This window comes from Mustela nivalis, assembly GCF_964662115.1.
Source record: "Mustela nivalis genome assembly, chromosome: 14".
NCBI lineage: Eukaryota > Metazoa > Chordata > Mammalia > Carnivora > Mustelidae > Mustela > Mustela nivalis.
In genome coordinates, this window is record NC_139033.1 from 83,319,335 (window position 1) to 83,344,756 (window position 25,422).

Genomic DNA, 25,422 nt, shown 5'->3' on the forward strand with positions numbered 1-25,422 from the left:
GAAGACACCCTGCAGGGGACTGGGCTTCCGTTTCCCACCACCCTCCCATACCCCACATTTTTCTCAAAGACTTACTAAAATAACGTCCAAGCCCAGAGGCATGGCTCTCACCCAAGTTGGTTTCAGGAGGGGAAACTGAGGCCAGGCACAGCACTTGGCCTCACACCCCCACCCCACTCCTCATGACCCTAATGGGCTTACCTGAGGCCTGGGATTGGCAGGGCCCCCCCAAAAAAACTCCCTGTTCCTCAGAAGAAGGCCTGGGCTGGGACACAGCCAGATTTGTCTGCCTGGGAAAGTCTGGGCCACAGCTCCGGCTGGGCCCCCCCACTGCCAGGAGTGGCCCAGAGCCACGCCTGCAGCCCCTGCAGAGCCCCTCAGGGGGCCTCTGGACTGGGACTGGGATCTGGGGGAGGGTACCTCCAAGGAGGAGCAGAGGCAGGAGAGGGCCAAGGAACTCTCTTGCTCACCTAGTCCCCGAGGGGGCAAGCGGCTTGCCGGGGGACGCCCAGCAACCTCATGGGGCAGTTGAAGGTGTCTGAGAAGGGTGGAGAATAGGCTGTCCTCTAAAAGATCAAGCCTGTTAGGGAGGACAGCCCCAGAGTCTGACGTCATGGCAGCAGGGAGGCGCAGTGATTCAGCCTGTCCCTAAGTGACTAAAGTTCACACAGTCCTGGGAGGGCCCTGGGCGGGAGATAGGAGGTGCTGTGACAGCAGGGACTCTTGGGGTCCCCATGACAACGGCAGTCAGTGAGGAGTGTGGCCCCAGCAGGGAAGGAGAGGTACGGTGACAGAGGCAGAGGGTCCCCTGCTCTCTTGGATTTGGTACCCCTCAAAGGGCAAATCCACTGGCAAGTGCCCTGCCAGCAAGCCCTGGGCTGGGTACCCCCCTGGCTCATTCTGTCACTGTTCAGAGCATCTGAACTCCAAGGCCAAACATGATGGCCTTGAACCAGGACCTGAAAGCCCTTACCACACCGCTCAGGCAGATGCCAAGGGTGCCTTCCTGGAACACAGCCTGAGGCCTCGAGTCCAGACCAGTTGCACTGGCTACGCAGGAATGTTAGTGCCTCGGGCCCAAGAAACCACCTGAGCAGCCTGGAAAGGGGGAAAGGGCCCAGAGAGGGCCAGAGCTGCTGCAAATCACTGCCCGCAGTACACACCTGGTCAGCCCATACCTGCCCCCAAGGTGCTCTGTGTCCCTGACCAGCCCAACAACAAGATCTTGAGCCAGGAACGGATCCGTCGTGCCCAGCCCAGGGGAACTTGGACTCTGCTTCCCATTTCCCTTTGGCTTCCACTTGCCAAGAATAAGGATGAGCCACTCCTCGAGTCAGGACTCCTTCCCTGGTCCCCCAACTGGTGCATCTAGGCTGCCTGGGAGCCCCCCAGCCTCCATCTGGAATGCTTAATCCATGACCATCGTACAAGGCTGTGCCAGCTGCTAAGCAGGAAGAGAGACAGAGGCTGACCGGGTATGACTGCCCACACTGGGTCACACAATCAAAACAAGTCTTGTCCTCTCACCCCCTGCCCTTGAGCAGGCCTGGGATGAAATCCACAGAAAAATGCATTCCTATGCAAACGCAATCCTCCATGGCCCCAGGATGGGGGCGCCATGACTAAGCTTTTCCCCTGGACATTACCTGCAGACCAGGATGACTGAGAAGATGGACAGGGCAGGAGCCAGGGACCAAGGCCCATGACCCCGTCCCTGAGGGCTAAATGCCAGCAAGGATGTCAGGGGATTTGCATAGCAGGGCAGTCAGCTAGGAGGGGTCTATAGTGGAGAGACTTGGGGCTCTGTCCCTTGTCTGAGCCTGCTCAGCAATTTCCGCCCGCCTGGGAAGGCATAAGACATGGCAGTATCTGCTGCAGCAGGAGGGTAGGAAGAATGTGTGTGGGGGAGGGGTGTGCACGCCTGGGTGGCTCAGCCAGTTAAGTGTCTGCCTTCAGCTCAGGTCATGATCCCAGGGTCCTGGGATGGAGCCCCACATCCAGCTCCCTGCTCGGCAGGAAGCCTGCTTCTCCCTCTCCCAGTCCCCCTGCTTCTGTTCCCTCTCTCGCTGTGTCTCTCTCTGTCAAATAACAAATAAAATCTTTAAAAAAAAAAAAAATGTGTTAGTGGGCAAAGGGTGGCCTAAACCCCACAGGTGATCCCAACAGGAAACTCCTGACCTGGGGCAAGATGGGGGTGGGATGGGGGGTGGAGAGCTGCCTGGGGGCACAGACAGAAGCCTAGCAGCAGCCGTAAGTTCCAGGAAGGGGAGTCAGGAGGAAAGGAGTCTCATTAAAGGCTGTGCCAAGGAGGGCGTGATGGGGGCGTCCAGGTGGCTCACTCGGTTTAAGCGTCGGACTGACCGGCTCGGATCATGATCTTCAGGTCCTGGGATACAGAGCCTTAGTTGGGCTCCCGTGCTCAGCAGGGAGTCTGCTTGTCCCTCTGCCCCTCCCCCCGCCGCCGTTTTCTTGAGCTCTCTCAAATGAATAAATAAAATCCTAAAAAAAAAAAAAAAAAAAAAAAACACCCAAGGGGCGCCTGGGTGGCTCAGTGGGTTAAAGCCTCCACCTTCGGCTCAGGTCATGATCCCAGGGTTCTGGGATCGAGCCCCACATCGGGCTCTCTGCTCCGCGGGGAGCCTGCTTCCTCCTCTCTCTGCCTGCCTTTCTGCCTACTTGTGATCTCTCTCTCTCTGTCAAATAAATAAATAAAATCTTCAAAAGAAATTTAAAAAAAAAAAAGAAAAAAAAAAAAACCCAAAAGCCCAAAGGCATGATTTACATTCTCTTCTTGTCAGCACCCCCCCAAGCCCTATACACTGACAGAGAGACCTGAGGGGTGTTGTCTGGGGAAACCATGTCACCCTGGAAAAGGCTGCAGGCGCTGACCCGAAAAGCCTCCTCCAGACCCCACAGTTCCTGTCCGAGGCACATAAGATAGTAAGCTCCCTGTCCCCAGGAAGGTACAAGCCTCGCCCACCAGAGATACTGACTTTATCACACACACACACACACACACACACACACACACACACACACTGAATCTAGGCTGAGTGGAATAGCTTTCTGGTGGAAATCTCAGAGGAAGCCTGAAGTTTCTCTATTAATCCTCCAACCTAGCTTGACGACTGTGTCCCCACAACCTCCGAGCTCCAGGGGTGAAACTGGGGCACAACCCCAGATCCATTCACAAACAGTTCATGCAAAATCAGCTGGCCCCGGGTGGTGGGGGGGGGGGCGCCTGGACCAGCACGTGGGCCCAGAACCCACACCGGAGTCACCCCCACCCCCGACCCCAGACCTGAGAACATATAGCTCTCCCTGGCTTCCTAAGCCCGGCCCACATCCCTCGAGGGGAAGCTTACCACACTGCCCAAGGCCGAGGTGGAGATCTGTCTCCCTCACAACCCACCCTGGTGGCATAAGGTTGAGAATTAGAAAAAGCTCCTTCCCCAGTGCATGATAGCCATCAAAACGGATACCTGTCAAAACAGCTATACACATCCGCAATGACCAGATGGTGGGCGCCCCCTAGAGTTGTGCAATGACCCCTTGCACAGCTGAACCTGCCCCACAACCCCTCACAGTCACAAACCAGAGCCCGGGGAGGGCCCAGCGTGGCCGGAGGACCCAGCTACCATCACAGCTCCCTCTCTCCAGATCTTCCTGGGCCTCAGTTTCTCGGTGCTGCATTCCTCCCTCTTAATTCCAAAAGTCCACTTCCGGGGTGTTGTGCCTTCTTCAAAGGCTTCCTGAGAGAAGCCCAGCAGCTCCACACAGCCCTCCTCTACCCACCCCACACCTGTGGCACAGTGAGCCACAAAGCCTGGACAGGCAGCCTCAATCCCTCTTACCAGACAAAAAAGAAGAGGCCCTCTAGCCTAGAGCCAGTCAGACAAAGACCTGTGCAACCTCTTTGTAGAATCCACTCACACCAGCCTCAACCCCTTCACCCTGAAGTTCAGCTCACCCCCATGACTCAGGTGCATAAGCTGAGGCTAGAGAGGTAGAGGCCAGCACATGGCAGAGCTGGAAATGGAACCCACGCTTCCAGATGCTTCCAGGAGGCCCTAAGCCTGAGCTACCCCAACCTACAATGTCCAGTAGCTCAGAAAGGACGAGCTGTCCTTTGGGTCCCAGAGCCCTGAGACACCCTCAGAAGCCCCTAGCTCCAGGCTCACCTGGCTCCAGGGCTGGTCCTCCTGCTGCTCTCCAGCATGGAAAGGAGAGGGAGTCCCTGGTGCCCAGCTGTTACCCAGCTCCTCCCCTCCCTCTCCCTGCTGGCTTGGGTGGAGGGAGGCTTTAAAGGCACAGGAACCTTTCCAGGTGGGAACTGGGCTGGCTCCCAGTCCTGTCCCTGGGGCTGTGTGACCTGGGTCAGCTGCTGGCTTCTTTGAGTCCAGTAAGGTCCCTAACACTGAATGAGAGACCTGAGCTTGGGAGGCCTCAGTGGGGCTGAATGAGAACAGGTTTCAGGCAGAGGCAGGTCAGGCCAAAGGTCCCCTGGAAGGAGGTGGGCTCCCCACAACTTACGCTGTCTGGACAGGGGTCACACATTGTTGGGGTGCGAACAGATACCTGCACCACTGGGGCTGGGAGTGCAAACATCTAAGGCTCCAGCAAGTTGAGGAGCCTAAGATTCTCCCCCTGACTCTGTAGTAGGAAATGCTCCTCCAGACATGCTCTCCCCTGATCTTCGGGGCTGCAGGTGGCGTGTCTAGGGGCTGTCACTCCAAACACCCTGGTCACTTGGACTGAAGGGAGTCACACGACCCAGGGGAGCCTTTCCTCATCCCCTAAATTTGTGGGGTGGTGAGCAGGAAGGCTGATGGAAGACTCAGGATAAGGGTGGGAGAATGGGGTTGTCTGCTTAGGCCCCTACCAGCTCTGGCCCATCAAATAAAATAGGCTGGGTGCCCCCACAGGACTGGCAGGCCCAAGACTATCTGTGTCTCTGAGACCCACTTATGGCTTGCTGCCCGCCAGACTGGCCACCGCTAGCACCACCCGGGCTTAAATTCCTCCTTTCATTCATTCCCTCATCTAAGCCTTGTCTGTCCAGCTGCTTTTCTCAAGGAGCCCCCAGCAGGATTGGAGATAGGCTTAGCATGGTCAGCTAGAGAGGAGGAGGCCCCCGGGGCCCTGGAGGAGAGGCAGACACCATGACGGGGGCCTTAGGAATCCGGCAGAGCTGGGATCGTGTTGGGTAGGACATGCCCGATGGAGGAAACCTGAAGCCTGGCACTGAAGGCAAGTCTGGGAGTACCGAGGGCACAAGGGAAACTCTTGACCTCCCTGGGCCCTTCCTGAGCCCCGAGGTGTCAATGCTAATAAGGGAAGTGGCTGAGCTCAGACCCTGAAGGCCAGGCCAATGGGTCTGGACTTTGAGAGGCCCAGAAGGCTGGTGAATGTATCACCTGGGCTGGGTAACCCATTAACCCCAGCTCACTCATTAAGACCCTGGTGGATGACCAGAGGATAACGGCTGTGGGAAGAAGGGAGTGTGGAAGGCTGTGGACTGCTGAGATGGGCTCTCCGTGTCCTTGTTCCTTGAAGAGTTTCTTAGGCGAGACTGGCCTCCAGCCAGGGATAACTGCCAAGGCAGCATGAGGGGTGCCACCCCACCATCCTGACGCCTTTTATCTCCTAATCACCCCTACTTGTGCAGGCATCAGCAGCCTAGCATGCCCTATGGCCCTTGGTCAGACAGAAGGGCCCCGGGGCCGGGACACCTGGTCCATCTCCTCTGAGAAATGAGGAACGAAGGTGGCCTCCAAGGGCCCTTTCTGATCTGACGGTCTTGGGTTTGCCCCAGCTCTGTGTCTGCGAAAACAAGGCATTGGTGGGGCAAGAAGGGTGCTCAAGGGAAACCACAACCTGGGAGGGAAAGAAACTTACTCAAGGCTGCAAGGTAGGACAATAAGTGACCATAGAAAGGGGAAACGCCCTGTAAACCACTTCCCGAAAGTAGAACCTCACTGCAGCTTCCGCCACGCCCCACCCTGCTGTCAGGTCCTGGGAGGGGCTGGGCCTGAGCCTCAGGAAGTGCCAAGTGGGCCTCAGGCCCTGGTTGGGCCACCCCTGGTAGGTAGAGACAACACCTCCCAAAATGCAGTCAGGAGCCTCACCGTGCGTGAGCCTGAGCCAGGAGGGAGGTCCAGTCCCTCCAGAACTGCTGGGACAGGATCTCAGGGCCCACTGGGAGCCAGGAAACCTGATGTCACCCCAGACCTTTAGTGTCCCCTGGTATCCACACCAAGGAGACACTGGGTAAACTGGCCGAACAGGAGTGACTTTGATGCCCAACATCACAGCATCTTAGTCAACTTTAAAATCACAGAGTCTTAAATGTTTGGTCCATGGTATCCTATTTCCAACACCCAGAAAGGTTAGCTTGCATACCTTCCCTGACGAGGATCTCAGTATCTTCAAAGATGGCAAGACTGTGATTGGTCGGCAAGCTCTTCCCAAGGTCAAGCCCCAGTTTGCCTTCTTGGAAGGCTTCTGCGGTTGTGAGAGTCAGCATGCTGTAGGTGGGCCTGACCTCACTTCCTGCCCACTGAAGCCACAAGCAGAAGACCAGGGGCCAGCCCGGACCCTGTTGCCACCCGGCCATAGCCTCTCACAGCCACGCAGACCACACGGACGGGATGGAAGGAAGACAGCTGAGTAAAGAGGCTGGTGTTGCGCAGTGGTAGCCAGGAGACAGAGCCCCTAGAGCCTGGCTGACACCCCCTGCCCCCATCGGTATATTCACATTTCAACACCTACCTTTGATGTAGGGATGTAGGCTGGAGCCCTGCCAATGTGTGGGCCTCCGCAGATGTCAGCACGTTAATACGTGGGAATGTCTGGCAGCTCGGCCAGTCTGGCACCTGGTAGGCCAAGCCCAGAGGCAGGAGAGCAGCACAGCCAAGGGCATGTGCTCTCGGGTCCCTAGGTTCAAAGGCAACCCTGCCACCTAAGGCCCAGGGTCTCTTCTTGCCCTCAGTTTTCTGTCTGGGGAGCAGAAATCATTAAAATAATTGGTGGCGCCTAGGTGGTTCAGTCAGTTAAGTGTCTGCCTTTGGCTCAAGTTGTGATCCTGGAATCCCGGGATCGAGCCCCACCATAGCCCAACTCCCTGCTCAGAGGGGTGTCTGCTTCTCCCTCTCCTCTGCTCCTCCTTGCTCATACCCCCACTGTTCACGCTCGCTCTCTCTTTCTCTCTCTCTCTCCAATAAATAAATAAAATCTTTTAAAAAATAAAGTAAAATAATTGTTGGGTGGCTTAGCGCCTCCTACCTGCATGGTTCCCACGCCCAGGCCTGCAGTCCCCTAGGTCCTTGCCTGATGAACAAACGGCTCAGGCTCAGAGTCAAAAAGTGCCCCCTCCTCCCGGCTGCCCTGCCCTCTCCGCCCACGGCACCCCGTGCAGGTAGCATTTATCGTATCACCTCGTAATTATCTGTGGGTCTGGGAGCTCCAATGGGTGGAGGAGCAAGGCTCAATCTCTCCCACCCCAGCCCCCATCCCAGGGCCGGGCTTGATCTGGTCCTGGAGAGGCGTCATGGGGAGTCACTGACTGGAGCCTCTCCAGCCCCCACCCCAGACCCTCCACCAGGGGTAGGTGGACCCGTGTTACTCCTAATGCCAAAACCACCCAACACCACTTTCCTTGCACGCCTTGTTGGCCCTCTGCATCCCTTGCCCCCACCCCCGCCACCTCATTCCTCCGCCTCCTGCATCACTTCAAGCTGAACTCAGTTACTCTCTGAGTCTTGCTTGCAACATTTTGCGGGCTGCTGTTTCAGATGCCTCAGGTCAGCGTGCTTGCCTAAACCTGAGCTAAGGAACATACCTCCCCCCAGCCAGCCTAGCCTCAGGACCCATCCCCAACCTCACTGGAGTGGTCCAGCAGCCTTCCATCTACCCTCCGGGGCCACTCCCGACCCCAGGCCCTCTCCCCTGGTAACTCCTCCTCCGGGTCCACAGACACAGTTTCCCTGCCATAGCCCCTGCTGAGCCTGCATATCTGAGCACTTCCTCTCTCCCTAAAAACCCATCAAAGCCTCCTTTGCCCTCTAGATAGATTCCTGCTTTGCTAGGGCCCCACCCCTTCCTCTGGGAGGTTCATCCCAGGCTCTCTAGCTGGCGCTCTTCCTTCAGACCCCAGCCTCAATGCAACTCTAAGGACCTATTTAGCCAGAGCAGCTCCCTCCAGACCCTGCCCGCACCACCCACCTCAGAGAACTTACTTAAAAACAAGTCCCAGAAACCAGTCCCAGGTAACAAAGTCCAAATACAAGGGTGGGTCAGGCCAGGTGGAGGTATCCAATCGGTGGGGGGCGCATACTGTCTCCCTAGCTACTAAGGAGTATGGGCCCCACCCTTTGGGTGCCCTTTGGGCGCCAATTCTGACCAAGGTGATAGGCTAGTTCAAATATCTACTACAGGGTAAATTCTAGTTCAATTGGTCACTTCTGTGTGACCTAGCAGGACTGTGCAGCTTTCTCTGTGTTACAATCTCATTGGTCACCTGTGCGTGGCCAGGCCCAACCACATGGCCTTTGCCCTTAAAAGCTAGTCTGTAAAGACGAGAGGGGTCGCCTCTTTGCAAGAGACAGCCCTGGCCGGTCAGTTTGATTCTCGATCCTTGGCGTGAAATAAAGCTTTGCTTGATCTTCGCTTTGTATCAGTTTCGCTTCTTTGACCATGGACCCAATACAACCTCCTGCGGAAGTCTTCCGTGTCTTCCTCAACTCCTGTAAGGGCCCCCAACACAGCTCCCACCCCTGTGGGGTAGCTGTTATTTTGATTTCCTGTATCTTGGGCTCCTCAGTATCCACAGCGCCCAATGGTCGTCACTGAGTGGGCCAATAAAGGCTGTGGGGCGGCTGGGCGGACTCAGTACAAAGCCATAGAAAATCAATCTGTGAAAACACCACTGTGTGCTGGACTCTTTCTTTGTTGTGGCTAATCCTACAATAAAATGTCGGTCAGGCATCCTATTTTCCCCGTGTTACAGGTGAGGAAACTTAAGTTTGTGGAAGCTACCACAGTGAACAGAACAGCATCCCCCCAAATTCATTACCATCTGGGAGGTCTGAATGTGACCTTGTCTAGAAATAGTCTTTGAGGTGGTGTTAGCGTGGGCCCTAAATAGGATAACCAGTGTTCTTGTAAGAATAGGGCGCCTGGGTGGTTCATTTGGTTAAGTGGCAAGCCCCACGATGGGTGCAGAGATTACTAGATGGGTGTAGAGATTACTTAAAAAGGGGGGGGGGGCGCCTGGATGGCTCAGTGGGTTAAAGCCTCTGCCTTCGGCTCGGGTCATGATCCCAGGGTCCTGAGATCGAGCCCCGCATCGGCTCTCTGCTCAACAGGGAGTCTGCTTCCCTTCCTCTCTCTCTGCCTACTTGTGATCTCTGTCTGTCAAATAAATAAATAAAATCTTTTTAAAAAAGGGGGGGGGGTGCCGGCACCTGGGTGGCTCAGTGGGTTAAGCATCTGCCTTCGGCTCAGGTCATGACCCTGGGGTCCTGGGATTGAGCCCCATGTCAGGCTCCCTGCTTCTCCCTCTCCTAATATTGGAAACAAAGGCAGAAGAAAAATTATTACATTTCCTTACAACCTGTAGCCCATTGACAAGTCCTTGAAACAGGCAGAGTGACATTCCTCTAGGGACTCAACTGCCTCAATGTTAATACTTTGCTAAGGGCAAAAAGCAGTCCTACCCTCACCACCCCCCAACCCCACCACCAGGATCCTATAAGTCTACTTTAAGGCACAAAAGTTCTTCAAAAATTCCTTTAGCTCTAAACCCCCCAAGATATGTTTTGGTAATTATCCCTGAAGCATATGGCCCACGGATACACTTCTGAAGGGTCTATGGGTCTATTCGAACTAAGGTCAATAAATGACCTTTTCCCATCAATAGCCAGCCCCCCCCCCTCAAGGTCCTGGAAACCTTGATTCCAAAATTCTTTAAAGACTTAGGCTCCTCCTAACCCTCTCCCAACTTGAAAGTCTATAATGGGCCAGTCCTCATGACCCCGGTACAGCTCTTTCTACCCACGGGTCCTACCCTTGTGTTTTAATAACACCACCTTTTAGCACCAAAGATGTCTCAAGAATTGTTTCTTGGCTGTTGGCTCTGAACCCTAACATCGTCTTTCTTTTTTTTTTTAAGATTTTTTTTTTTAATTTATTTGACAGACAGATCACAAGTAGGCAGAGAGGCAGGCAGAGAGAAAGAGGAGGAGGAGGCAGGCTCCCTGCTGAGCGGAGAGCCCGATGTGAGGCTCGATCCCAGGACCCTGGGATCATGACCTGAGCCAAAGGCAGAGGCTTTAACCACTGGGCCACCCAGATGCCCCTAACATCGTCTTTCTTACATCATCTCCCTCTGACCCTTCACCCTGCTCCTTTCTGCTCATGCTCGGGTAGCCCTCTCTCTCAAATGAGTAAATAAAATCTTTTAAAAAAGAGTGGGGGGAGCCATGTGAAGAGGGGCACCTGGGTGGTGCAGGTGGTTAAGCATCCAACTCCTGGTTTTAGCCGGGTGGTGAGCTCCAGATCGTGGGATCAGGCCAGCTGGGCTCTGGGCTCTGGCGAGTCTGCTTGAGACTCTCTCTCCCTCTCCCTCTGTGTCTCCCTCCTCTCTCTCTCACTCTCTCTCAAATAAATAAATAAATAAAATCTTTAAAAAGGGGGGGGGGGCACCTGGGTGGCTCAGTTGGTTGAGCGACTGCCTTCGGCTCAGGTCATGATCCAGGGGTCCCGGGATCAAGTCCCTCATCGGACTCCCTGCTCAACAGGAAGTCTGCTTCTCCCGCTGACCTTTCTCTACTCATGCTTTCTCTCTCTCATTCTCTCTCTCTCTCTCAAATAAGTAAATAAAATCTTTAAAAAAAAAATAAAAATAAAATAAAATAAGAGAGAGAGATTTATTTATTTATTTGAGAGAGAGAGAGACCACAAGCAGGGGGAGCAGGAGAGGGAGACGCAGGATCCCCGCTGAGCAGGGAGCCTGATTCGGGGTTCAATCCCAGGACCCTGGGATCATGACCTTAGCCAAAGGCAGCTAAGCTGAAGGAGCTTAACTGACTGAGCCACCCAGTCGACCCTAAATGAATAAATCTTAAAAAATAAATAAATAAGGAAGTCCATTTTAGGAGAGACATACAGGCACAGGTAAGATAACAGGTGACAACAGAGTCCCAGGTGGCAGTGATGGAGATGGACACCAAGGAATGCCAAGGATGCCAGTCACTGCCAGAAGCTAGGAAAAAGCAAAGGAAGATTCTTCCCTAGAGCCCTCAGGGGCACTGCAGCCCCTGCCAACCCCTTGATTTCCGACTTCTAGTCTCCAGAACTGTGAGGGAATATGTTTGTTGCTTTAGGCCACCAAGTATGTGATCATTTGTTCCAACAGCCACAGAAAACTAGGAACAGCCACCTACTTTGCCTATGTTTGTATACCCTAAAAAGGACAGGTACAGAGGATTCCGATCAGTCCTGAGCCTCTGCCTTTGTCCCCCTCCCTCCACCAGGGGGATTCCTGACCCCCCCCCACCCCCGCAAAGGCTTACAACACATCCCTATAGAGCCAGCTCCAAGAGAAACTGTTTCCATCGAGGGTTTGTCTGCTTCTTTCTTCCTAGTGAGTTCCCAAACCATCCTTCATCGGCATTGCTGCCAGAAGGCTTGTTGTCACCTGGCTACTTGCTGAGGTACCATAAACTTGCAGGTACCAGGGCTTAGACTCTCCCGCTGAGCAGGTGGAGGAGAGGCCCAAAGCCTGAGGCAGGTCCGGTTCCAGCCACATCCCTTCTCCCCTTCTGCTGGATCATCCGGACCGTGGCTCCCTGTTACTCCAGCTGGGCCATCATATGGGGTGGGGGGCAAGGGTGCGGGAAGCCAAAGATGTGACTGGCGGGCTCCTTGTCTCCACGCAGGCACCACTTGGGGGCCCAGGATGCCCCCAGGAAGGCCTGGGGTCCGGCTGTGTCCCTCCCATCTGAGTGTCTGGCTCCCCAACTGCACACCTCACTGGTTGCCCCAGGGACCTCCATATCAGCCCCAGTGGCTGGGAGGGTGATCAGAGCACACACCCACCCCCCATCCCTGACCCACCCACCCAGTGGGGTCTCCACAAACAGAGACCTACTGAGTAAGGCAATTCCAGGGAGAGAGGCCTTTACTTAAATATACATGGAGACTAGTAAGGGGAGATGCTGCACCCCCCTCACGCCTGAGGGCACAGCTCTGTCTCGGGGGCCTCCTGCCCAAATCAGTTTCGTCCAGAAACACTCCCTAAGAGCCAACTCAACCTAACCACCCCCAAAGGAGGCAGAAGGAGGCCCATCCAGGGATCCAGGCCCAGACGCCACCTCCCTCTTTTTCTGGGAAAATGTCCTCCAGGAATCTCTCAGCCAAGAACACAGAGAGTAGGGTGGGACCTCAGAGGTGAGGCTGGGGGCAGTTCTCTGCCCCCGCCTGCCACTGGCTGGGTTGCCCCCTCCCTCCCCCCACCCCCACACCCCCACCTCAGCTTTCTCATGTTTGAGGGAACAATGTTCAGGCCTGGCTCGGCCTCTGGAAGGATGTGGTCAGGATTTGGGAGACATCCCAGCTCTGGGTCCAGCCCTGAGGATGTAGAGGAAAGGGAGGGGTTTCTTACCAGGCTGCCAGCTCTGGACCGGGGTCTCAGAGGTCCCTGGGGCAAGTGGCTGCTGCTTAAGTCTCTGGTCCCGTCAACACCACGTCAGGTCAGCAACAGCGCCTGGGCCCTGGAGGAAGGCAGGCCAAGCAGGCATGCAGGTTTGCCAGGAAGGAAACCTGTGGTGCCAAGGTGGCCCCAGGACAATGCTGACTACAGAGTGGGGTAGGGGAGGCTGCTGGGTCCAGCTGGCAGATGGCAGGGGAGAAGGGGGCTCAGGATAGAAAGCTCCCAGGAGCATTCCCAACACGGGCATCCAAACAAGCAACAAAAGGGGTCAGGGTTCAGTGGACGGTCAAGTGACAAGGACACTAAGCTGTCCTCTGTCTTGTACCAGGGGCTCAGCCCCAGGGAACCACAGAACCTGGCACCTTGTCCCCAGACACGCTCCTGGACGGCAATACTTAACCCAAAAGAGGAACTGAGTTTGCCCTCACTTACCATGTGCCCTCAGATGGCCACCCCTCACTCCCCACATACCCTGTCTGTGCTCACCCCTCCTGCACCTGTCCTCTTGGGCTGGACACACCCTCTTTGCTGTGGGATTTGGGGGTCTGGAGCCCCAAATGTCCCCTACCGAGGGAATATGAGGGCCCAGAATTGGGGGGCCAGAGAGTAGGCCCCCAAGAAGGCCCCTAGAGCTGGGTAGGTCCCTAGCTCAAACATGATCCCTGGAGGAGCCAGGACCCCCCCCCCCTCCTCACATTGCCTCCGCCCCCCTGTCAAGCTGGGAGACCGAAGCCTGGGGCAGGTGCAACTGACCGGCTGCCAGCCCGCCCAGAGTTAGCCCTTCGGGTTAACCAGCACTCTTCATTCCCCCAGTCTCCCAGGCCTGGGTCACAGGGAGCCCGCATCACCTAGCCTGCCCAGGGTTGCCCCCAGCCAGGCAGGGAGGGGTAGTAAATATTTGTCAAGCAGGAACATCTATGCTGGTGGACAGGTCAGTTACTACAATCGCCCACTGCCAGGGAAATTCCTGAAGGCAGGTGATGGCACTGCCTAAGGCTGGCAACGGAATCCCGCCCTGACTCCGAGTCCAGTGCTCTTTGCACCACCAAAGCGACTGCTCCACAGTCAGCACGGAGGCCATGGCCAAGCGCCACCTCGTCCGGCCCCGGCTCAGCGCCTCCCCCAAACGCTCCGGGCTCTGGCCACATAGCTCCGGCGCCCATTCCAGCGCGGGCTCCAGCGAGACCTCCCGAACCGAGTGCTTGGGAGCTCCGGGGCGGGGGCGCCCAGCAGGAAGCCCCCCTCCCTTCCACTGCTGCGGCCCCGCCCGGGCGCGCACCACCAGATCCCGAGCTCCCCACCCGCTGCAGCCCCGGCCGGGGCGGGGCGGGGCGGGGCGGGGCCGGGGGCGGTGCGCAGACGGCTGGGACTCCCTCCAGCTCCGCGCCGGCAGCTCTGCGGCCATGGGGGCGCGGCTGGGCAGGCGGACCAGACCCGAGGCGGGCTCAGAAGCCGGGGCGGCGGCGGGGTGCGGGCCCGCGCCCTTTGAGCGCCGGGTGCGCTGGCTCCGCGAGATCCAGTCCATGCTCCGTGAGCGGCGGCCCGAGCGCGCCCGGCAGCTACTGCGCCTCCTGCGCCAGGCGAGAGAAGGAGCGGGCCGACCCGGGGCTGGAGGCCGGGGAGGGGCCAGGAGCCGCGGGCTGCGGGCCTGGAAGGGGCCGGGAGGTGCTGCGTAGCTGGCCCGGGGCGCGGGAGACAGGGCTGGCCCCAGACTGCGTGCGCGGGCCGGGAGTGTTCCGAAGGGAAGAGTGCGACCGGCTGAAGGGTCTTGTCTGGGCGAGAGGGCGAGGCACGGAAAGCAATGGGCTGGGGTGGAGGCCGCGCGGCTGCGCGGGTGGGCTGGGGGCTGTGAGTGTGGAGACGGGGATCGTGACTGCAGTCCACCTCTCCGGGGTTGGAGAGGTCATTTGTGTGTGTTGAGGGAGCCCCAAGCCTGGAGCTAAGAACCCAGATTCAGGCCTTGGCAGGAGAAGAGTAGGGCTGGTAGGAGCAGCAAGGGAGTGGAGGGAGGGGGACGACGTCTTGTACTGAAGGGCAAGGGGAAGAGGACAGCTCCTGGCTCCTCCAGGGTGAAGGGAGGCACTCACTGCACAGCACCCTGGAGAGAGGACCCCCAGAAAGTGACAGCCCAGCTGGTCAGCCGGTGCCACCTCGCCGTGACATTACGGCAGCGACAACTCACACCACCCGTCCTCCTGATAGGCAGATCACGCCCATTGAGTACATAAACCGGCATCTGTACATCACAACAGCACATCTGGACTTGGGTGGGGTTGGGGGAGTGCACCTCTGGTCGCACACACACCGGGTACCTGAGCCAGCCTGGGGTGCCCTAGGAGACATGGGTTCTGGTCCCAGCATCAACACTGGGCAAGCCACTTTCCTCTCTGGCCATGTCCCCACCCTCCACAGCAGCTGCTGCCCCAACATGCCCCGTCCTGGAATCTGAAATCAGCCATGCAGGTGTTTGGCCTGCAGGTAGATGATTAGAGAAGGGAAACTGAGGCTTGGAGAACAGTGGCAAGCCTATGGCCACCAAGAAAATTAGGGGGCAGCTGAGGCCAGAGCCCAACCTCTAGTCTCCCAGCCCCACCCCCTGATGCACTGAGTTTCCTTTATCTAGGCTCACTGGGCTGGAAAGGTGGGGCTGGCCCTTTAAGAGGAGCTGTCCAGACCAGCAGAAGGCTGGCTGTGCAACTGGGGCCCTGTATGGGTCAGCTTGGGCTCACCAGCTAGCCCTCTCTTCTAGATCTTCCCTAGCTGGCATTTGTAACTTGAATGGTGTTTAAAATGAAAACAGCAAAGCAGCACCCAACCAGCTAGACCATCCAGAGGTACAGACCTTTGTCGGTATCCGGAGCCCAAGGCGCCAACAGAACATTTTTTTAAAGCCGGGAAACCAGCTATGTTGCCCCCTCATGTCTCAGAGGTCAGGCTTCCCATCCAGAGAGGGGGCTATCCAGCCCCACAAACCGTGGGGACTTTGCAGTTATGGTCCTTGGGCCTTCCACCTGGCCTATCTTCCTGTGCACAGGGGGCTTATGCACAGAGGGTCTCACTCTCTGGCTTGGGGAGGACCCAGGGGTCTGGAGGCCTCTCCTGGCTGCACCTGTCCCATCAGCTTGTCAGAATATACTCTAAAAGGGTGTTCAGTGCCAGACCAGGCCTATGGGAGATCTGAAGGACTGAAGGCAGGGAGGCCAGGTCAGGCCCGAGGCCCAGTGGTGATGTCTCTGGGAGGGGTAGGAGACATGGAGGCCAGAGAAAGAGACTGGGGGGCTGGGGAGGGTGGGAAGGCCAGGCTGCGCCCGAGTCTCTAGTGTTATACGAGAGCATTTGGTCTCCACCAAAGGGGTTAAGGGTTGAGCTTAGGTATGTGTTTCCTGGAGCTGGCTCTGGCAGCCCAGGGGTTGGAAGTAGGTGGCTGTTAGGAGGCAACAGGCCCTAACAAGGGGGAAAGGCCTGAAGCTCCTTGAGCAGTAGGGAGAGAGAGCTGGGCAGAGAAGGGTGAGGGAAGAGTACAGGGTGGTTCTGGGCTCCTGCCTGAGTGCTGGGATGGTGGGGATGGTGATGCCCTTTACTGAGGGGGGGCACAGGAGGCAAGGCCAGCTTCAAGGCAGGAGGTGAACACGCCCAGTCCGAGCTGCCTTTCAGACATCTGAACGGAGAGAGAGGTCCGTCCCCCACAAAGGGCCCTGCACCTGTCAGCAAACCGATTGCAGCCAGAACTCGGAGAGCTTGGGAATAGGTGGAAGAGAGGCAAAGGGTCCGGAAGGAATGCTGGAGGACAGCGGCACTGGGGGGTTCTCAGAGAAGCCCCCAAAGAGCCCTCCAGATAAGCCCAACCCCAGAGGTGGCAGGTGTCACAGTACCATGTTTCCCCTCCAGGGAAAACAGTCTAAGGGTTTTAGAACCTCCTTAGCACCTCCCTGAAGGGCCCGATGCACTGACACTTTCCTCTTCCAAGGGGTCCCCACTGCCCCTGGACAGCAGGCCCACTGCCGCCTGGGAAGAGACTCCAGCAAGCATCAAGGAGGGAGCCTGAGAGAGGGGAACAGATGTGAGGGGCTGGCTTGGAGGGGGGCCTGGAGAAGGGAGAGCCTGACTCCGCTCACTCAACTCTCCTCACCACTCACAGGACCTGGGCCTCGAGGGGACCCTCCTCACCGACATCCTCTACAGGAATGTGGCCTTCCTCAATCTGGTGGACCCCATCTCCCATGACCTGCTTGTGAACCTGGCCCGGGACCTGCAGTGCCCCAAAACGGTGAGGCCTGTAGACACGGACCTCAGACTGGGCAACGCAGCTAACAGGGACCAGGAGCGCACAGGGCTGGGGGCTAGGAGCCTCGTCCTCATCTGGCTTGCTTCAAGGCCTTAAGTCGGTTAATGTCCCTCACTGGGACCTACGGCCAGGTTCAGTGTACTAGGAACACACGTGAGCTGTACTTTCCTACTCTCCAAAAGTCATATGTTGGGTAGACATACTTCCTGGGCTCCAGGACCTGGGACTCAGAACACCACACAGGGACACTGGGACATAGAATGTTCTGATAAATCTGCTGATGGATACAAACTCCCAGCTTTTGAGCTCCTGGGGCCAGAAAAGATCCACCTTGGGCTGGAACCCCCGTCCACATGTCCCCATCCTGTATGGATACACCTGGGGCCTCCATTCCCCTTCTCCCAGACCACCACATTCACTCCAAATCCCGCTCTGGGGGCACCTGGCAACATCCTTCCCATGAGCATCCTTCCCATGCTGTGCCCCTGACACAGCCACCACCCCTCGGTCACAGTGAGTCTCTGTGTGAAACAAGGGTGCCCGCTATGGGCACAGCCAGCTCCAGACCTCTGCATCTATACGCAGTGGTCCCCAGGGGTTCTGAGGCTAGCCAAGAGCCACACGGCGACGGGCAGGGCTTGCTGCTACTGTGCGGACGCACTATTGACAGAGGAACGGGATAAAGAATGTGCTGGATGGCGCAGTGTGCTCAGTGCCAGCTCCACGAAAAGCAGAGCATCCCTGTTTGTCCTCCGAGCTAGGTCTCTACGAGGGCCCACCTTGGCCCGGGAGAGATCCAAGTGGTGGTACCGTAACCATGAACCCTCCCAGCGCTGGCAGCCCAGACCCAGGCCCCACAGGCAGGCTTGGAGAGTGAGAGGAAGAAGAGCATGCTGACCTGGCTGGTTCCCATTCCCTGAGGGTGGCGTCAGTGGAGCAGGGCTCCCTGGAGGGGCCCAGATCTGCCTCCCCTGGTGGCGAGTCCCCCGGGGAGCGCTGAGGGTGGGCAGGGAGCCGGCTGATAGCCCGAGACACTGGCCTTGGGCCTGAGGACAGGGAACAAGGGCCCATTGTCTGGGCTTCCTCCCGCCGGGCACTGCGGGCCTCAGACCAGCCTGTCCAGTTACCAGCGGGCAGCCTCCCCTGGCTCTGAGCCAGGCTACAGCCAGGGTGGGGGGTGGGCGGGGGAGGCTAGTGGGCAGCTCAGTGATCCATGATGAGTCATGTGCTGGGGCACACACTTGGATCCCCAAGGCCCATGACGGGGGAGGGATGGGGCTCAGCCTCACCCTGACAACACTGCCCCCCGACAGGACTATGAGCTCTGGAAGTCCTCAGATAAGATCTGCCGCCAGCTCATCTACCACCTCACCCCTCACTCCAAGCGGCAGCGGGGGTCCAGCCTGCCCCGGAGGAAGACTCAGAGCTGGTAAGGGAGCCTAGCCACAGCCCTACCTTGTGGCCCCTTAGCGTCCCTTTCTAGGCCAACATGGCGAGGCAGCTCAGCAGGCAGCTGGGCCCTGAGCCCGTCCCCAGTGAGCCCCTCACTCTTGTCCGCATCGAAGCTCTGGAATGTTTCCCAAGTCTAGCTGCAACCCTCTGTGTGACCTGCCTCCTGCCGTTCACTTGCCCCTGAATCCCTAGCCTGTCATAGGGCCTGGCCCCGACCCCAGGGCCAAGGTGATCTCAGCAGACATCCGCTGGATCCTCTCAACAGGCTGCGAGGGGGACAGATTCTGGCTCATGATGCCAATTTCGCAGGAAAGGAAACTGAGGTTGGGAGAGGCAAGGTGGCTTGCCCAAGACCACCCCTGACCCTGATTTACCTACAGCTCTTTGAAAAGCCTTTGCCAGGCTGCCTGAAGTGAAGGCTTCCATAGCCATCCGGAGAGCTTGCTCTGCTGTGGGTCCCCCTCCCAGTCACTCCATCACAGCTCCATGGCCAGATGCAGCCTAAGGACTGGCTGCAGACACCCAGGTCCAGGGACCCAGAACCGCAGTCCCAGTGCTCTCCCTTGCTTGCTTCCTCATCCTTCGAGCCTGATGGCTCATGACGAGCCCAGAGCCCATGGGGTTGTTCCCTGGCATGCTGACTGAGGGCACTGGAGTTGGTCCCACTGCCTCCCTGCATAGTAGGCCATATTCACATGACAAGAGAGACCCAGGGGGTGGTGTGGGACTCTTCTCGGTCTCTAAACTTCCTTTCCAGCTTAGAACACGAGGGCCCTTCACCTACCAACACCTCCTCTCTTGCTACTCTGGACCTGTCCTCTAGTCTCCAAAGCCGGGGGGACTAGCCTGATAGCCTGTCACCCTCATAGGAACATCTATCTTTACCCACAAAGGATCGATCTTGGAGGAGGCGTGGGAAAAAAGGTGTGGGCTCCGGAGTCAGAGACTCCGGAGACTTGGCTTCCCTCTTAGTGGTATGTGACCATGGAAGAGTCCCGTCACCTCTCTGAGCGTCATTCGCCCCTCTGCAGAATGGGATCATCGTTCTTACTCTAGATATAACAGATGTGGCGACCCAGGCACGCAGTAGGTTTTTGTAATAATAACGGATTAGGGAAGCTTAACATCTGGATGTTTATTCCTCACAACAGCCAGGTCCCCTTTTCACCAAAGGAGAAACTGAGGCTCAGAGAGGTTCCAAGAATTGCCCATGACCACCCATGTAGGAAGTAGCTGTTGGACCCCAGTGAGGCCTGACTGCAGGGCCCAGTCCCCCTACCACCTGGTGGGCTGCCCTGACGGGTCGCTCTCTGCAGCCAGTGGGGACTTGACTGGGCCGTGGACCCTTGCTCAATCCATCCTTGCCTGCCACCTTCCCACAGCCTCAAGAGCAGTCTCCAGATGACTCAGCTGGCGGGGGAGACCGTGAACCTCTCGGGGATCCCACTCTCCGCACGGGACGTGCAACACATTACCCGCTACCTGCGAAGCCAGGGAGCCGGGCTTACGGTGCTGGACCTGAGCTTCACGGGGCTGAGCGATGAGCTCTTGCGCCTGCTGCTGCCCAGCCTCTGGTCACTGCCCCACCTCACCCAGCTCCTGCTCAACGGCAACAGGCTGACCAGGGCCACTGCGCGCGAGCTCACCGAGGCCATCAAGGACTCTGCCAAGTTCCCCGCGCTGGCCTGGGTGGACCTGGGCAACAACGTGGACGTGGCCTCCTTGCCCCAGCCCCTGCTGGTCGGCCTGCGCCGGCGGCTCAGCCAGCGCACCTCACTCCCCACCATCTACGAGGGCCTGGACCTTGAGGCCGAGGGTGGCGTGGCTGGGGCCAGCTCTGCTGCCTCCACCTGGGGTTCTGCAGCCACTGGGCCAGGGTCTGAGCCCCAGGCCTGCTGCATGAGGTGACCCACCACCCACCTCCCACCAGAGGGCCAATGCTCCTAGGCACGGGGGATGGGGGCGATGGAGGCCCTCCAGGCCTCCAGGGATCCAGCGTACATGCTCAGCCTGGGATGGAGTGTCAGGCTTCCCTCAGCACCTGCTGGGCCCATCCTGCAGTAAATGGTGATGCCCTCCTCCGCCTCAGCCTTTCTGCACCGTGGACCTCAGGGCCACTTAGTGCCAGCCCTGCTTTTGGAGTCGGGAGAAGGGGTGGCCAAAGAGTCACCTGAAAGAGAGGGACCCAGCACACACTGACTTCCTCCAGGTGCTCCCTGGGCAGACACCCAGGTGTGGGGTCGGGTCCATCTGTGGGCTAGGGAGTTAGAGGAGGCCGCCAAGGACCTGACCATCACATCTGTGTGGGGCCCAGAGAGGAGCAAATGGGGAGGCCACAGAGGGGCAAAGCTCAGAAGAGAGTCCCACAGTAATCTTGTGCCTGAGCCCAGGACCCCCAGGAGACCGGGGCTGGGGACAACACTGCACTGAGAGGAGGCAAGGTTCATCTCCCGCAGGTTGAGTGCTGCCCACCACCCCTAGTACCAACTCCCAAGGCTCCCTGTACCTAGTGGGTAACTCTGGGGGCTTAGAAGGTACCTGAGACCAGAGACAAAGAGTTTGTGTGTTCCCTCCAGGGCCTGAAGGCCCATGTGCACCATCCTTCCCTCAGGTGGACCCCAAGAAAGCACGCAGGAGGTGGAGGTGGACCCAACCAGGAGCAAGAGATTGGGGGTAGAGTGTTCCTAGGGTTGCCCCAGGGGTAGCTGTTCCCAGCCGGCGCTATCTTCCCTCTCCCCAAGGACCATCAGAGCAGGCTCCAGATCAGAGCCTAAAGCCATGGTTGCCCCACCCCGCCCCCAGTGTTGTGTGGAGGGCTGGAGTACAGCCCAGCTAGGAGTTGGGCAGGGCAAAGACAAGGAAGAAATTTAAAGAGGTCCTGGGGGAAACTGAGTCCCAGAGTGGGGAAGCCAGCAGCCCAAGTCTCCCATGCAGAGCCAGGTCAGGTTTGGGGCAATGGGGATCCTCACAGATGAGGAGAGACCTGATGGGGGAGAGAAGGCCCCCGGGGCCAAAGAGAAGGTGGGGCTTCTCCCTGGGCCTGCATACCCAGGCCCACCAACTGACCTTCTTCCACAGTTGCGCCCACGGGGGGACCATGAGTCAGCATGGATTCCAGGTCGGCCAGATATACAACAGCCTCTTGGGCCAGAAATGAGATGGCCAAGAAGGGTGAGGACGGCATGGTGCTGGGTCCTAGGACCAGGCAAGACGTGGGGAAGAAGAAAGCACCCTCTCTGTTGCTACCCGCCCACCCCGAGGACAGGCCCCTGCCAGCCTGGCTGCTTTTGGAGGAACCCCTATCTGGAGGTGGTGGGAAGAGTGTGAAAACACCAGGTTCAGCCCAGCTCTGCTTCTAACTTGCTGTTGGGACCTGGCCAGGGCCTCCTCTCTCCCGGCCTTGGGGCTCTCCTTTTCCCCTCTGTGTTAAATAGGGCTGGCTCTCCGTAGTCCCTTCCAGCTCTCAGCCCTCCATCCTGGGGGCCTGGCCCTCTCGGTCCTCCTTGTTTTAAAGACATGGGCCTGCCCATTAGCTTGGGAGCCACAGAAGTGTCTCTGGTGCCCTCTCTCCAGAACAAGGGGCTCAGGCTCCCCAGAGCAAGGCAAAGAGGAATGGGAGATGAAAGGGGCCAGCGGAGAGGAGAAAGATGGAGAAGCCAGCTTTGTACTGGGCAGGCTGGTGAGTCCGTCACAGGCAAGCAGCCGTGTTCTCCTGCGATTCCTTGCTGGAGAGGCGCCAAGCTCTCCCCCCGCCACCCTCCTGCCCCCCTTGCTCCCTGCCCACCATTGGCCCCAGTCCAGCCCACAAACCTGCAACGTCGCTGCTGGGAGAGACTCCTACCAGAATGGTGTGACGACCTGAGCAGGGTGTCACCGGGCGAGCTCTGGGAGAATCCAGGCGGCGGCAGCTGGTCTCAATCTCCCCGCCTCTCAGACGGAGGCACGGGATGCAATAGCTGAGCTCGAGCATAAACCAGCTCAAGAGAAGAGGGTTGGCCTTGTTGCCAGGCAGGTGTCCACAGCCCCTTCATGGGCCCTGCCGTCAGGGCCTCACGGCCACCGGCTACACTACAGGCAGGGACACTCCAGGAGGAGGGGGCTTGTGCCATGAAGGTTGGTGGGCAGAGAGCCCCCGCCAGGTGGGCTCCAGCCTGAGTTCCAGACCCAAGAGGCAGCAGATGGGCCTGCCCAGTCTTGGAGGCAGTTAGGCTCCGCTGGTCACAGCCCTGTCACCCACGGTGGTGTCCTCTTGGGGCCTGTTCCTTCATCTTGGGAACTAGGCGTACCACGCCCCCCCTTATCCTGCTGGAGAGAGCATGACCAAGTCTGGAAAGTGCCTGCTGCGTGGGGGAAGGGAGGCACAGGGCAGGCCCTCTTCAGTGTCACAGGGGCCTCCATCCTGGGCTCCCTGGCTGGGAATGGCAGGGGCCCAGACCCTCAGAACTAGGCAAAGCTGAAGCCCTTTATTTAGAGAGAGCACTCCTGTAGCCTTTCCGTGGGCCAGGTACTGTTCTGATGGCTTCACATTCCTTGAATTCTCTTCACACTTACAGGTAAGGAGCTGACACGTGGAGAGGTTAAGTGATCCATCCAAGGTAAAGAGCTAGAAACTGGAGGAGCCGGGGTGTGAGCCAGGAGGCCCGCCTTGTCTGTGATGCTAATGCCTGCCTGATGCTGCCTGTCCCATAGCTATCCGAGGGGCTGAGGATTTGACACAGGAGACCACAGGGTTTGATGGCAGGTGTCCTGTAGTGGGAGAGACCCTCGGTCGCACTCCCCCTAGCACAAGACCAATCAGGAGCTCCCTGAACCTGTTTCTTTGCATGCAAAATGGGCAGAGAGGCAGCGGTGAGGCTTTGCCCTTCTCCAGGATTGAAAGGGACAGATGGGGAGTGGGTTCTGAAGTACTCAACGGGCTGAATGAAGCCTAGCCCTGTACTCGGGGGCGGGGGTGGGGGGTGGCATGCAGGATCGGCTCTCACTTCTGACAGTCTGCCTGGGACAACTGTAGGTGCCTTCCCCTCCCTGGGCATCAGCCTCCTCAAGTCTAAACCTGCCTTGACAGGATGTTCAGAGCATCAAAGGGAGACATGTAGGAAAGACACCTGTGCTCCACAGGACCTCTGTGACCAACACTTGGGAACTTCTTTTCTGTCCCGGAAGGGAGAATAGTTGAGCCCAGATACGGTGCATCTGATAGGAGTTTACAGCAAATGTCAGCCTCTGCTGAGTCTTCATCTTAAAAATCCAAAATCTCGGGCGCCTGAGTGGCTCAGTGGACTAAGCCGCTGCGTTCGGCTCGGGTCATGATCTCAGGGTCCTGGGATCAAGTCCCGCATCGGGCTCTCTGCTCAGCAGGGAGTCTGCTTCCTCCTCTCTCTCTCTCTGCCTGCCTCTCTGCCTACTTGTGATCTCTCTCTGTCAAAAAAAAAAAAAAAAAAATTAAAAAAAAATCCAAAATCTCTGGCAGCTGAACCCAGTGTTTGATATCAGCCTAGCACAGAGGTTTTTCTCTGGTTTCTTGGAAGGAGAGGAAGACACACTTCCTCCTCTCTCTTAGGGATAGTTGCCAATCATCAGTGAAAACCAGTATTTCCTTTCCCAACTGTATACTTCAATTTTAATTTCTTAAAACGGTATTTTTAATTTTTATTTTTTTAAAGAGACGTTATATATTTATTTGTCAGAGAGAGCAAGTGCACAAGTAGAGGGAGTGGCAGGCAGAAAGAGATGCAGCCTCTCCGCTTATCAGGGAGCCTGTTGGGGGACTCAATCCCAGGGCCCCAGGATCATGACCTGAGCCCAAGGTAGCCACTTAACCCACTGAGCTACCCAGGAAGTCCCTATTTTTTAATTTTTTAAAAAATATTTATTTATTTCGAGAGAGAGAGAGCGCACACGCATGTGAGTGTGGGAGGGGCAGAAGGAGAAAGAGAGAATCTCAAGCCGACTTGGAGCTGAGCACAGAATCCGACTCCAGGCTCAGTATCAGGACTCTGAAATCATGACCAGAGCTGAAATCAAGAGTCGGGCACTTAACCTACCGACCCACCCAGGTGCCCCCAAAACTGTATTGTATTTTTAAATAATCCTTCATTGCAGTACAACTGAAATCTAATAAAGTGGACATAATAAGCATTACGATTTGGGGGGGATTTATTTATTATTTTAAATTTTTGAGAGAGAGAGAGAACACATGCACGTGTGTGTGTGCTTGCTTGCGTGGCACGTGGGAGGGGGGCAGAGGGAGAGACTCTTCAAGCAGACGCCCCACTGAGCGCAGAGCCCAAAAGGGGCTCAATCTCCATTTCACGGCCCATGAGATCATGACCTGAGTGGAAACCAAGTGTCAGGACACTTAACCAACTGAACCAGCCAGGTGCCCCAACAAGTGTTACAATTAAAAGCGTACAGTATGGTACACTTTGACTTCCATGAAACCGCCACTGCAATCAAGACAGTGAAGATATCTGTCATTTCCAAAAGTTTCCTTGTGCCCTTTGACAGTGAATCCTTCCTATCTCTCCCTGCCCATTCCCTCCCCAGCAGGAATGACTTTGACCTGCTTGCTCTGTTAGATTAGTTCCATTTTCTAGAGAGTTTAGTGGGGTTTTTTGCTGTTGTTGTTGTTTTGGTTTATTTATACTTTCAGTAATCTCCACGCCTAATGTGGGGCTTGAACTCACGATCCCCGAGATCAAGAGTCACACAGTCTTCCAACTGAGCCAGTTAGACACCTCTATAGTTTTAGTTATATGGAAGTTTAGAAATGTGGACGAGTATGGGGTGTACTCTTTTATCTTTCATTCAGCGTAATTATTTTAAGACTCACACGATGTTATATATGCTAGTAGTTCCTCTTAATCATATTTTATTGGATGGACGTACCTCCATTGGGTTGTTCCCAGTGTTTAGCAGTTACAAATAAAGCTTCTATGAATATTCATGTACAAGGTTTTGCATGAACATATAT

The 25,422-nt window shown here is 56.9% G+C and overlaps 2 protein-coding genes across 13 annotated transcripts in view; one reads left to right on the plus strand and one right to left on the minus strand.

Moving 5' to 3' along the window:
• The window catches only part of GGT1 (gamma-glutamyltransferase 1), a 27,682-nt gene extending 13,256 nt beyond the window's left edge, over positions 1-14,426 (minus strand). For 2 of the 12 annotated variants that reach the window (XM_082697698.1, XM_082697704.1), the window contains exons 1-2: positions 7,437-7,662; positions 6,772-6,999 (exon numbers count right to left, since the gene is read on the minus strand). The gene's annotated coding sequence lies outside the window, so the exon portion shown is untranslated. Of the gene's footprint in view, positions 1-201; positions 545-3,365; positions 3,419-4,181; positions 4,592-6,771; positions 7,000-7,284; positions 7,702-12,664; positions 12,774-13,991 lie in introns of those variants that run through there. The other 10 variants (XM_082697697.1, XM_082697701.1, XM_082697705.1 and 7 more) reach the window with 10 other exon arrangements.
• Positions 13,637-23,912, plus strand: LRRC75B (leucine rich repeat containing 75B). The gene is made up of 5 exons (XM_082697723.1): positions 13,637-14,292; positions 16,851-16,979; positions 18,311-18,426; positions 19,832-21,230; positions 21,282-23,912. The coding sequence occupies exons 1-4, from the start codon at positions 13,792-13,794 to the stop codon at positions 20,355-20,357; spliced, it is 1,272 nt and encodes a 423-aa protein (XP_082553849.1). The 5' UTR covers positions 13,637-13,791; the 3' UTR covers positions 20,358-21,230; positions 21,282-23,912.
• The last annotated feature ends 1,510 nt before the right edge of the window (positions 23,913-25,422 follow it).